The sequence below is a fragment of the Salvelinus namaycush genome, chromosome 24, assembly GCF_016432855.1.
Source record: "Salvelinus namaycush isolate Seneca chromosome 24, SaNama_1.0, whole genome shotgun sequence".
In the NCBI taxonomy this organism is placed as follows: domain Eukaryota; kingdom Metazoa; phylum Chordata; class Actinopteri; order Salmoniformes; family Salmonidae; genus Salvelinus; species Salvelinus namaycush.
Window position 1 is genome coordinate 25,306,679 of NC_052330.1, and position 12,604 is coordinate 25,319,282.

The following is a 12,604-nucleotide window of genomic DNA, read 5'->3' on the forward strand; positions in this document are numbered from 1 at the left end:
GTGTGTGTGTGTGTGTGTGTTCCTCACCCCTCTTTCTGCGTGACTCCTTGATCTCCTCACAAACGCGGTGGAACTCAGGGTCGAGCTCTGAGGCCAGCATGGCGTGGGCCGTGTCTTTTAGACTACATGCTCTGTGGCGGATGATCTTATCTGGAGGCAGAGAACAGACTGACATGAACACACAAACACAATTCTGTGTTGGCATTGTAGAAACATTATAGCAACAGTTTAAATGACTTCGCCCTGAAGAGTCATATGACAGCTCTTATTATTATTATCATCATATAATTTATTACATCATCTCCCTGCCTCTGACCCTCACTAGACTTGCCTCTCACAACCCACCCTCTGCTGGACACAACACAAACTGCTGGCTGTGTTGCTGTCTGGCCCCCAACACTGGGCACAAGGGATTATTATACTGTTCTCTCACTGTTTGGATGAAGACAAAAGAGCTGCCTTTGGTGGTGACTTAGGAGACAAGCCTCAGGAATACAGTCAATCTCATCCTCCCTTCTCACAAAGACACACATATTGAATATCTAAACACAGACAGAGACCGGCACACAGACCGGCACACGCCTTCCCTCTAACATCATCAAATCTGGTTTTATCCTAAAAGGCAGCTGTCTGAGGGAAAAATAATATGAGCAGCAAAGAAGATGAGACGTAGAGTGTTTGCACTCGTGTGTGTCCACGTGTGTGTAAACAGATGTCCTGCTCTCATTATGCCACCCAGCCAACAGGTACAGACAGAGGTCCAGAGGTCACCATCTGACAGCTTCTAACCACTAATTAAAAGACGGCCTAATTGCAGCGGTGTGTATGTGTGTGTGTCGGTACTATTCGTCTGTCAGAGTGTGAGGTGACAGGGTGCAGGGTGAGTGTTGAGTGGAAGTCTGTTCCATTATCGAACCCTGTCACTTCTGTCGAGAACTGACAAGGACATTCCGCCACCTCCCGGGTGCTGTGTAGACAGAGTTTGTTGGATGTGAGTTTGACGATGTTTGGGCGTTTTCTTCTAGAAGTGGAGCGGGTTTGACAGTGTAGAGCGGATAGATTTGGTTTTCTAACATAATGAAGTGAGAGAAACGCAGGGGGAAAAGACATTCCTGCAAGACTGCAGAGGACAGCCTCAGCTTTTACTACAAACAGAGGGAGAGGAGGAAAAAGATGAGAACAGAAAGAGGGGAAGTAGAAGAGGGACGATAAACAAACCAATTATCGACCATACGAGGCAGGGGCAGCAGTTGGGTAAGGCAGAGTTGCAGTCACCATACCCTAGCTCAAGACCAAAAAATGTCAAAGTAGGCTACAAAAAAGTTGACTAACATCATTACAAACCCGATCAAATTCAACGGCTGTTAACGTATTGGCTTTAGGACCATGAGGAGTCAGACAGTTTGCTTTGCTGGTCAGACAATTAGGCAGTGCACCGATTGCTTTGAATTTGATATTGGCATTTGAACTCTGCCTTGTAAGCCTCGTGGCCAGCTGTTTTATGCACCAATAGGCTAGGGGAAGATAAGCTTCCCCTAAAGTACATTTGCAAAGTTAGCTATATAAATTACTTGTGCCTATTTATATATTTTTTTACTGTGGATTGTTACACGCGTGCAATTTCATTAGCGCGCATGGCAAATAGCTGATTGTTGAGTTGCAGCGGTTAGTGTAAAGCAGTTAAGCCTAATCGCAATATTTCTGAACATAAATCGTAGGAAAAACATAGCTTAGAAAGAGAATGGCTATTGCTGAAAAGAGAAGACAAAGAAAATACTAATCTGTCTATAGTTATCAAAATTCTCAACTCCCAATTGAGTGAACCGCAGAGTATCTTATTGGCACCAGCCGAAACCGCAGAGTATCTTATTGGCACCAGCCGAAACCGCAGAGTATCTTATTGGCACCAGCCGAAACCGCACCATATCTTATTGGCACCAGCCGAAACCGCACCATATCTTATTGGCACCAGCCGAAACCGCAGCGTATCTTATTGGCACCAGCCGAAACCGCACCATATCTTATTTGCACCAGCCGAAACCGCACCGTATCTTATTGGCACCAGCCGAAACCGCACCGTATCTTATTGGCACCAGCCGAAACCGCACCGTATCTTATTGGCACCAGCCGAAACCGCACCATATCTTATTGGCACCAGCCGAAACCGCACCATATCTTATTGGCACCAGCCGAAACCGCACCATATCTTATTGGCACCAGCCGAAACCGCAGCGCATCTTATTGGGACCAGCCGAAACCGCACCATATCTTATTGGCACCAGCCGAAACCGCACCATATCTTATTGGCACCAGCCGAAACCGCACCATATCTTATTGGCACCAGCCGAAACCGCAGCGCATCTTATTGGGACCAGCCGAAACCGCACCATATCTTATTGGCACCAGCCGAAACCGCACCATATCTTATTGGCACCAGCCGAAACCGCACCATATCTTATTGGCACCAGCCGAAACCGCACCATATCTTATTGGCACCAGCCGAAACCGCAGCACATCTTATTGGGACCAGCGGAAACAGCAGCGTAACTTATTGGCATCAGCGGACCAGTGAGTGCACATATTCACTGCCTTTATCATTGGATCAGTATCACTGGAAAGTTTTTTGGGGGGACAATAACTTCCTCCTACAGGCTAGATGGACGTCATATTTGCGTCTCCCATTTTCATAAGTCTAGATTAGATGGTTGCATTCAAGACAAGGTCATTTTACATTTGTCAGTGTCAGCAGAGTAGGCTCCACATTCTTGCCGTATTAAAAAAAGATGTTGCTTATGTCTCCAGTCATATAAAGTGTAGTAGAATTGCATGGAATGTCTTCATAAAAGACCACATTTTTCCCATGCAAAGAAAGAAGAAACATCTCAGATTAGGCCTACTCCATGTCACTATGTGCTCAGGCATGCATTGTTCAGAACTGTGTTTTGCTAACAGTGATTGAGATATATTAGCCTAAATTATGACTATGCAATCTACTCATGACATTAGAAATAGTAGCCTATCTTAAATTAGTCTGCAAATGTGATGATAGAGGCATGCAATCCTTTATTATAAAAAGGTGCAATTTTAAGGTGAAAAAATTGCTTCCCCAAAGTTGAAACTCATGTGGCACCTATGGACGTCTGTATTTGAAGTCGGCCTCGTTGTGACTTGATAGCGTGTATTATCCATCTATTTCACGTTCCAGTGTAAGCTCTGTTCCACAAGTAAATTAGTCAATTTATGATGAGGTTTAGTAGTGGTTGGCATTGTATATGCTGTTCCACAGCCCTTTAAACCTAATATTGCGTGACAATGTCATACCCTATGTTTAGCTGAACTGACACCACCGTTCGCAGGCATTTGGCTGATATCGTTCATTACAATAAGTAGCTTATACTAGAGAAATATGAAGTAAAATTAAATAGGTTTGCTAATATGGATGCTTGTTAATGGGACAATGGACTGATAGAACCATCAAACTAACAAATTGTTCCATTTATGGTAACCACATTCCATTCAGCCACGAGAGCATTAGTGAGGTCGGCATTGCAAGTCTTCCAAAAGGTGTTTGATGGAGTTGAGGTCAGGGCTCTGTGCAGGACAGTCAAGTTCTTCCACACCCATCGACAAACCATTTCTGTATGGACCGCGGTTTGTACACGGGGGCACTGTCATGGTGAAACAGGAAAGGGCCTTTCCCAAACAGTTGCCACAAAGTTGGAAGCACAGAACTCTAGAATGTCATTGTATGCTGTAGCGTTAAGATTGAGCTCCAGAGTGGCGCAGCGGTCTAAGGCACTGTATCTCAGTGCTAGAGGCGTCACTACAGACCCTGTAATGGTGAGACAATTTTTAGGAACTTCAGTACTTGGCGATCCCGTTAGCTAAACTTGTGTGGCATACCGCGGTTGAGCCGTTGTTGCTCCTAGACATTTCCACTTCACAATAACAGCACTTACAGTTGACCAGGGCAGCTCTAGCAGGGCAGAAATGTGACAAACTGATTAATTCTGCAATGTTTGTCTATAGAGATTGCATGGCTGTTTGCAAGATTTTATGAACGGGTGTGGCTGAAATGGCCAAATCCATTCATTTGAAAAGGGTGTCCACATACTTTGGTGATGTAGTATATATAGGTGTGTTTCAAAAAGCCAGCAAGTCTGAGAAAATTCCAAAATGACCAAATGTGATTGCACTGGGCTGGACTCTATTCCCAGGGACACTAGAGGATAGAGTCTAGTACTGGGCTTATTTATTAAAACTCCTTAATTGAATTTTCCCCCTTTAGTGCATCCTTTGTGGCCACTGCATTTAAACAAATGACCGGGGCTCTCCACCTGCCTTTCGGTTACTGGCACAACGCTCTAACCACTTGGCTACCTGCCGTGTGTGTGCGCGCACGTACGTGCGAGTAAATCTACATTTAACTGAGAAGCAAGCCGTTAGAAATGACCTTCTTTGGTTTAGTGGGCGCACAGATTTACAGTATCCCAGGGAGATTCCTTTGGATTGGTTGGTTGTCGGGTCCTAAGTCTCTAGGCTTCCATCGCTATCAATTATTGCCACAGCATAGTTATTCCATTGTGACAGACAGGGAACTTCAGATTTTCCCACAGCTTGGGAATTATTCATAAGCCTGAATCCATACATACAACTTTTACTTTCACCTAAGCACCAACACAGCCTGCGTGTTTAAATAATGTATGCTATTCTAATTGATTTGACAATACTTTTTTCGCAAGTCTTCAACTGCGTGGGAGTGTGGGATTTTGAGACTGTGTGCACATGGCCCCTGCTTCTCAGGGTGTGTGGGTAGTAGTGTAGTGTGTGTGAAGTGCTTTTTCCTTTTATCTGGCTACACTGGCAGTAACAGTGGTGCAGAGGAAGAGGTTGAGATAAAAATGGATTGAAATGGGCCACTGAGAAATGAAGCATTTTTCATGCAGATGCAGCTTTGCAGAGAGAAACAGCAGAGATATTAAGCTGGGGCGATGATAGTTTTAGGGGGTTCTGTCTCACTGTGCATATGATTTCAAGTTGAGTGACGAAAGAAAACCAATTCCAAGTTGTCACTGCCTTGGAGCACTTTCATAAATCATAATGAATAAGACTCATATCTACTACATCTAATTACTTTTGTCACAGTCAAGTGTATCAGATGAATAGCTGGGATTTCAATTCTCCTGTGTCATCATACATGGGTAAAGTGTTAAGTGAATGGAATTGGCAGCAGAAGATAGTACTGATAATTGCTGGTGTGTGACTAACTAAACAATGTTTAGGTTGGTTAGAGACAAGACAGAGCTAGTCTTCACTAGATAAGCCTTGCATGCCACTATGTTGCATAGCTGCAGCGTACTAATAATGTAAGTCTGAGAAACTGCCACCGAATCACTCAAGACTGACAAGCTAGTCACATCCCTGGTTGGATCTACAAGCTAGTCACATCCCTGGATCTACAAGCTAGGCACATACTTGGTTGGATCTACAAGCTAGGCACATACTTGGTTGGATCTACAAGCTAGGCACATACTTGGTTGGATCTACAAGCTAGGCACATACTTGGTTGGATCTACAAGCTAGGCACATACTTGGTTGGATCTACAAGCTAGTCACATCCCTGGATCTACAAGCTAGTCACATCCCTGGATCAACAAGCTAGTCACATCCTTGGATCTACAAGCTAGTCACATACTTGGATCTACAAGCTAGTCACATACCTGGATCTACAAGCTAGTCACGTACCTGGATCAACAAGCTAGTCACGTACCTGGATCAACAAGCTAGTCACGTACCTGGATCAACAAGCTAGGCACGTACCTGGATCAACAAGCTAGGCACATACCTGGATCAACAAGCTAGGCACATACCTGAATCAACAAGCTAGTCACATCCCTGAATCTACAAGCTAGTCACATCCCTGAATCTACAAGCTAGTCACATCCCTGAATCTACAAGATAGTCACGTTCCCAAATGTGGATGTCTCCATAACTATAATGTTACTACTGACTTATGTTGCTGGTAACATTACCAGTAGCCTACAATCTGTTAGTCCCGAGAGGTGCACCAGATGAGCTATATAAGTAAACAATCTGGGTCCCAAACGGCACCCTATTCCCTTCATAGTGCATTACTTTTGACCAGAGCCTATAGGCCTGGTTAACCAAAACTTTAATCCCTCCATGTGTACCTGAGGGGTCCTTGTCAGGGTTGTACTCCAGGGCATTGCTGCAGATCAGGTCTATGTCCACCAGGAAGTCATTAGCCGTCAGGTATTTATGGGTGTCTATCTTTGTCATGACAGTAGACAGATCCATGGGCTGACGGATCACCTCCAGGTAGTCTGACACCTAAAAGGAGTCACAGTCAATTTAAACTGGTGCTATTGACTCCATTTAAATGAAAAGAGAAATCGGTTCAGTGTCAATTCACTACAATCAGTGCAACACTCAAATGGAGACAGAGGTGAGAGAGGCGAAAGGACTCAATTCACCATGCAACTTTCCTAGGGTGGCACATGCCCATCTTTCTATTACTATCTACTGAGGTATACTACCATATCTACAACAACAAGCCATCTATGTGTTGTTGCCCACCTCCTCGATGTCGACAGGTTTGCTGAAGATGTTGAAGCGTTTGTCTACGGCGAGGCGCCTGGTGACGTCCCTGAGGAACAGACGCAGCTCTCTCAGAGTGTTCTCCTCCTGGTCAGCCAGACGATGCTGCTCCTCGGGGGAGAGAACCCTGGCGTCCAGGGTCTCCGCTACCGGTAGCACCTCCTCACACTGCAGCGCTAGAGGGGGGGGGGGGGGGGGAGTGGTGTGTGTTAGAGAGTGGGTCCCCCTTCAGATCTTCTACTCTCAGCTGATCCATGGGGGAAAGCTGAGGTGAGACACACAGGCGAGGGGGAAACGCGGCATTGATTTCTTTCTAAACACATCATCATCAACCCATCAGCAAAAACACTGAACCCCCAAGTCTCTGGCCCACAGAGTGATATATGTGATGAATTCCAAATCAACCTCTAACCCCTGTAGATGTGAAATGATTGGGAAGGAAGAGCGGAAAAAGGAGAAGGATTGGACAACAATATGGCAGTTGCCTTTTCTTACCTTCTGAAACTGAAAATTCTACCCTGCCTCACCCTCTCGCCTCAGGCAGTGATAGTCCTGCTTCACTTTAGCATTAGCATCATCTTCCGTCCTGCTTATTAACGATCAACTGTGAATGTAATTATGGGTAATAGTGCTGGGTTTCTAGCGGGCTCCCTCTCTCCCCCTTGCTTCTCCCCAGCCTCCCTCACACCTCTACAAGCAGCCCCTGATGGAAGTAGGGCTGCTGTTTTATTCAGGGGAACACCCAGAGAGGACAGAGTGGGGACCTCACACACACGTTTCAGAACACCTACTAATTCAAGGGTTTCTTTATTTTTTACTATAGCTTTCAAGGCAAAGGGTGGCTACTGTTTTGGTTACTACAAGTAGCAACATATATATATAGTAGAATAGTGAAGACATCAAAACTATGTTGCTACTTGTAGTAACCAAAAAAGTAGCCACTCTTTGCCTTGAGAGCTTTGCACACTCCTGGCATTCTCTCAACCAGCTTCACCTGGAAGGCTTTTCAAACAGTCTTGAAGGAGTTCACACATATGCTGAGCACTTGTTGGATGCTTTTCCTTCACTGTGCAGTCCGTCTCATTCCAAACCATCTCAATAGTGGTTTCTTTGCAGCAATTCGACCATGAAGGTCTGATTCACGCAGGCTCCTCTGAACAGCTGATGTTGAGATGTGTCTGTTACTTGAACACTGTGAAGCAGTTATTTGGGCTGCAATTTCTGAGGCTGGTAACTCTAATGAACGTATCCTCTGCAGCAGAGGTAAGTCTGGGTCTTCCTTTCGTGTGGCAGTCCTCATGAGAGCCAGTTTCAGTATAGCACTTGATGGTTTTTGTGACTGCACTTGAAGAAACTTTTAAAGTTTCTGAAATTTTCCGTATTGAATTACCTTCATGTAATGAAGGACTGTCATTTCTCTTCGGTTATTTGAGCTGTTCTTGCCATAATATGGACTTGGTCTTTTACCAAATAGGGCTATCTTCTATATACCACCCTTAACTTGTCACAACACAACTGATTGGCTCAAACGCATTAAGAAGGAAAGGAATTCCACAAATTAACTTTTAACAAGGCACACCTGTTAACTGAAATGCATTCCAGATGACTACCTCATAAAGCTGGTTCAGAGAATGCCAAGAGTGTGCAAAGCTGTCATCAAGGCAAAGAGTCAGACCGCAGAGAGTAGAAAAAGCAGCCAACAAGTGCTCAGCATATGTGGGAACTCCTTCAAGACTGTTGGAAAAACATTCCAGGTGAAGCTGGTTAAGAGAACGTCAAGCGTGTGGGTTAGAATGTGTGTGTGTGTGTACGTGTGGGACCCCTGCTTTGCAATGAGGATGCTGCGATCGGCGCTGCTTTATTTCCATTTGAAAGCCTTGTGCCATGGAAGCCACAGTGTACAGCTCTCTTACACTGAGAAGGAACAGAGGGAAAAGGGAGGCTGGAGGAGAGTATAGGGAAGTTAATGGTAGGGGGGGGGGGGGGTTGGGGGGGGTGTCGTAGAGGGAGATGGTGAGAGAGATGGGAGTACTACAGGTGCTGTTACTACTAGTCATCCCTCCTGTTACATTCTTCTTACTAGGCCATAGAATGTATATTTTCCACGTGAAGGAAAAATTAAATGACTCAAGAGCTCAAAGAGAAATTGAGCTGTACAGTGGTTTGGGCAATGTGTGTGTCGGGAGAGAGGAAACGGAAAGACAAGATGAAACCAAAATGAAGATTCAGAAGGTACACTGAAATTCCCATTCCAATTCTCTTCAATGAGAAAAATGTGGATTGGAATTTGGTTGACTTTGGGAAATTACTGTAATTTAAATGGAATTGGCCCAACCCTGGTGGGTGGGTGAGTGGGTGAGTGAGTGTGCGTAATAACCTGTAAGTCTCTGCATGTATGAATGCATAGTACCTGTATGTCTCCTGGGTAGCGATGCTCTAGCAGCCTGTACCAGTAGCAGGTCAGTGAAGAATCTCCGTCTGTCCTCCTCTCCAGGTGGAGACAGACTGACCACCTCCCCGTACGTCCTCTGGAACATCAACTTCACCTGGGAGAGACAACAACAACTCCACTGTATGAACACAACTGTAGAAACACAACTGTAGAAACAGCTCAGTTCCACTATATCCAAATGGATTTGTGCCTGGTGTATGGGATCAGAATATTTGTATTGGATTTGTCCAGACTTGGTGTTGAGGGAAAAGCCAATGTAATATTGAAGAGAATTGTTTTGAAGTGTCAAGGTCAGCAGCAGTAGACAGATATTGAATGAATAAAAAGGTGGTAGGACAGTGCCTCCAAACCATTAAACAAAAGTTTGCCCACGTTGTCATAAACTAAAGTTGGGAGCACGTACTGTACATAGCAATGTGTGGATTCTTCTCTTTATCTGTAAAACAATATCACAGTAATATATTATCCTGCTTTATTCACCACCTGTTGCCTTGTTACTGTTGAGCCACTCACTTTCTAGAACTTTACTTTTCAAAGCTCAAAGATTAAATTAGCGGTTCCCACAAGAGCTACACAAAGCCGGGATGGAGCAAACATCAATATTATGCCACAATGAGAAACGCTGAATTTCAGATGAAGGATAAACAAAGATGTGTTCCATGAAGAGGATCGATGGGGTTTTTGATATTGACCGTCAATGTTAGCTTGTCAGTCTGTCTAGCTGCTACAACAAGACCACTGCTGTGTGTGTGCGTGTGCGCGTGTGTGTTAGACAAGTCAACAGAACAGGGCCCGGTTGCCTGATAAAACACTAGTAAGCTTAAGTTCTAACGATGCATCTTTCCTACAACAGCCGAAGATGTAACATGCGTTTCCCAAAACAACACAGAGAGAACGGTCGCTAAGTGCGTCGTTGGAGCATGTGTCCATACTGATAGATCAGCTTTCTCTGATAAAATCTTAACATTAGAATGATTTCACAATACTGACTACGGATCAGATCCAAGAGAGATACTACCACCTACGGCTGCAAATGTTGAGGCGGCTTATTCTCGTGCTTACCCAATAAAAATGCCCTAAATCACCAATTTGGCACATCATTGCTCATGTTAGGCTACACCATGAAATATATTGAGTCAAATTACAGACAGTAGCCTACAAGTAGCAACATAGAAATCAATTGATTGAACATGAAATGTCTTCAATATGATTGAAATAGGCCTATAGCCTACTGTTTATATTTTAATGCAGTCATGTCAATTTTCATTTGAAGCATCTTTTTATATGTTGCTTGTTCGTATCAATTGCAAAGACATTAGCAACTTTGTATTTGTAGTCCACTTCGTTCTCAAGTTATTGGCAGTTAGAGAGATTCTCTGTAACAGAGATTCTCACACAATTCTGTGTGTATAAAGTGACGAGGAGGACAAAACAAATATCTAACGACCCACTTAGATGTTCTACGAGTGGTCTGAGGCAGGCGTTAGATTCAGAATGTTTTCAAGTGCAACGTTATAAACGATGGTTTTGGGAAACAGCTTGGAGATTTAACTATGTTCCTACGAAGGTTCTAACAATGAACTTAGCCTTAAGATGCTTTATGGGAAACCGGGCCCTGGACTTGTCTTGTACACCACTTTTGCTGTGTGCCTTTAGTTTCTGTCTGGTTCTGCTTCAGCTAGTTTAAGTCAATGTCTAGTGTTTGTTAATGCTTATACTAACTGGCATCAGGGCAACAACTTCATGTTTGTGCTTTATTCAGGTTGTCCTAACTTGTCCATTTTAGTCTCTTCAACTTTCTGTCTGTTACCTGGAGTTAAATGTTGAGTAGGTAGGTAGAGAGAGAAGCCCACATCCCGGCTCCATTGGTGTGTACATGTCTCAGTCTAGCCATCAAAAGATGTGTTGTTTTTAGGAATGCAGTATTCATGAGTTGGGATCAGAGGCTTTTGGAGAAATCAAATTGTTTGTACAAGTACTTCAGAGTGGGTTTCGGAAGGTTAGTAAATATACTGACTCAACAAGACTAACAGTACAGACAGACAACTACTGGGCCAAAAGGCAATGACCCTTCAGTGGTCAGCTTAAGTTTCCAACCTGGTGTTGAAAGCCAGTCAGCCAACTGAGCTAAAGCCTAGCCGTTAATGGGTCTTCAGGTCTCAGGAATTAGTTAACCGACAGTATAGTACACAACCCTTGACTTCCATGTCGAGAATGTGTTTTAAAGAGCTTGTCATCCAATCACTGTGCAGAATACCCTGAGAGGTTGGGCTTACACAGCTTCTATTCCACAGCCTGCTGTTCACTTCCTACCATATCTTCCTGTATCTCACATTCATTCCCTCTTTCTTTCTCAAGTTTGTTTTCTCTTTCTCTCTCCCTCTTCTCCTTTCTTTCCCAATCTCTTGGCCAGAGACTTCTTGGTGGGGGAAGGAGAAAATGCGGGATGAAAGAGAAAGGAAGAGGGAGGTAGAGAGAAAGGGATGGACGGAGGTGTGTTAGGGAGAAAGACAGTAGGGGAGCTTCTGTCTGCAGAACACACAAGGTAATGATTTTACTCCAGCCTGACCAAGGAAGGCCGTGGAGTATGCAGGGATGTGTGGAGGGAGAGCGGAGAAAGGGATGAACAGAGGGATGGAGAGAGGAGAGGTCTACCTGGCTGAGGATCAGTGGCACACAGCAGCAGCCAAGCCTCTGCTGCTCTGGAAGAATAACAAACCCTTTGGTATGCTAAAATAGAAAATGGTATCTCTCCCTCTGCTCCTCCAGCTTTCTCCCCGCTCGCTTCTCTCCCCCTCTGCACCCCTTTTCTGTAGTGAACAAGAGAGAGCTGCCACTCAAGAGACAGACATGAATCGATCGATAAACACATTTTTAAAAGAGAAATGAACAATACAGTTGGAGAGGAATTGATTAGGTATCGTGGAGTGTGTGGGCGCGTTTCTGTGTTCAAATGCTCCATTGAATTGCAGCTTGATTATGGCCTCACCACCAGCTAAAAGACCAGCAGAAAAAGGGAGGGGGATTACTTTCCCCTCTCATTACTAGTCGGGATACAGTTTGTCAAAGTGACGATGTAGAATTTTTTTGCTTTTCCTAATATTCTCCTAACTTGCTGCGTAAGTTCTCCGAACCTGCTACGATAAGTCTACTCTGACATAAACCGTATCCCATCTAAACAAAAAACCCTCTCCCCAATCCAGTATTCATTGTTTTCTAAGAACCCAAAATGGACTCTTGGTTTCACCCTTCATGCCTTCTAAACTAAAGGCTTCAAACAAAGAGACTAAAATAGTGTGTGTGTGTGTCTCTTTTGCCATTGTTTTCAATGACAGCTGAGATCTATGGGTGTCTCTCAGGCCTTTACAATAAAGACAGATACATTCTGTAGTTCAGAAGTAGGTACTGCTAATTCATTGGTTTTAAAAAACGAGTTTAAATCAATGGTGGTGCCACCATTCTTGTGTTGGCTGTGCCTGCTGTTCATGCATGTGTTTTGAACACACACACACACAAAATTCTGCCATCAGCACT

At 44.2% G+C, this 12,604-nt stretch overlaps 1 protein-coding gene across 1 annotated transcript in view; it reads right to left on the reverse strand.

Annotated features, from left to right (window-relative positions):
* Positions 1 to 12,604, reverse strand: part of LOC120019112 (ATPase family AAA domain-containing protein 2-like) — a 113,020-nt gene that overhangs the window by 67,924 nt on the left and 32,492 nt on the right. The window contains exons 20-23 of the mRNA XM_038962374.1: positions 9,029 to 9,164; positions 6,598 to 6,794; positions 6,192 to 6,351; positions 28 to 150 (exon numbers count right to left, since the gene is read on the reverse strand). Coding sequence (XP_038818302.1) covers positions 28 to 150; positions 6,192 to 6,351; positions 6,598 to 6,794; positions 9,029 to 9,164 — 616 coding nt within the window. The remainder of the gene's footprint in view (positions 1 to 27; positions 151 to 6,191; positions 6,352 to 6,597; positions 6,795 to 9,028; positions 9,165 to 12,604) is intronic.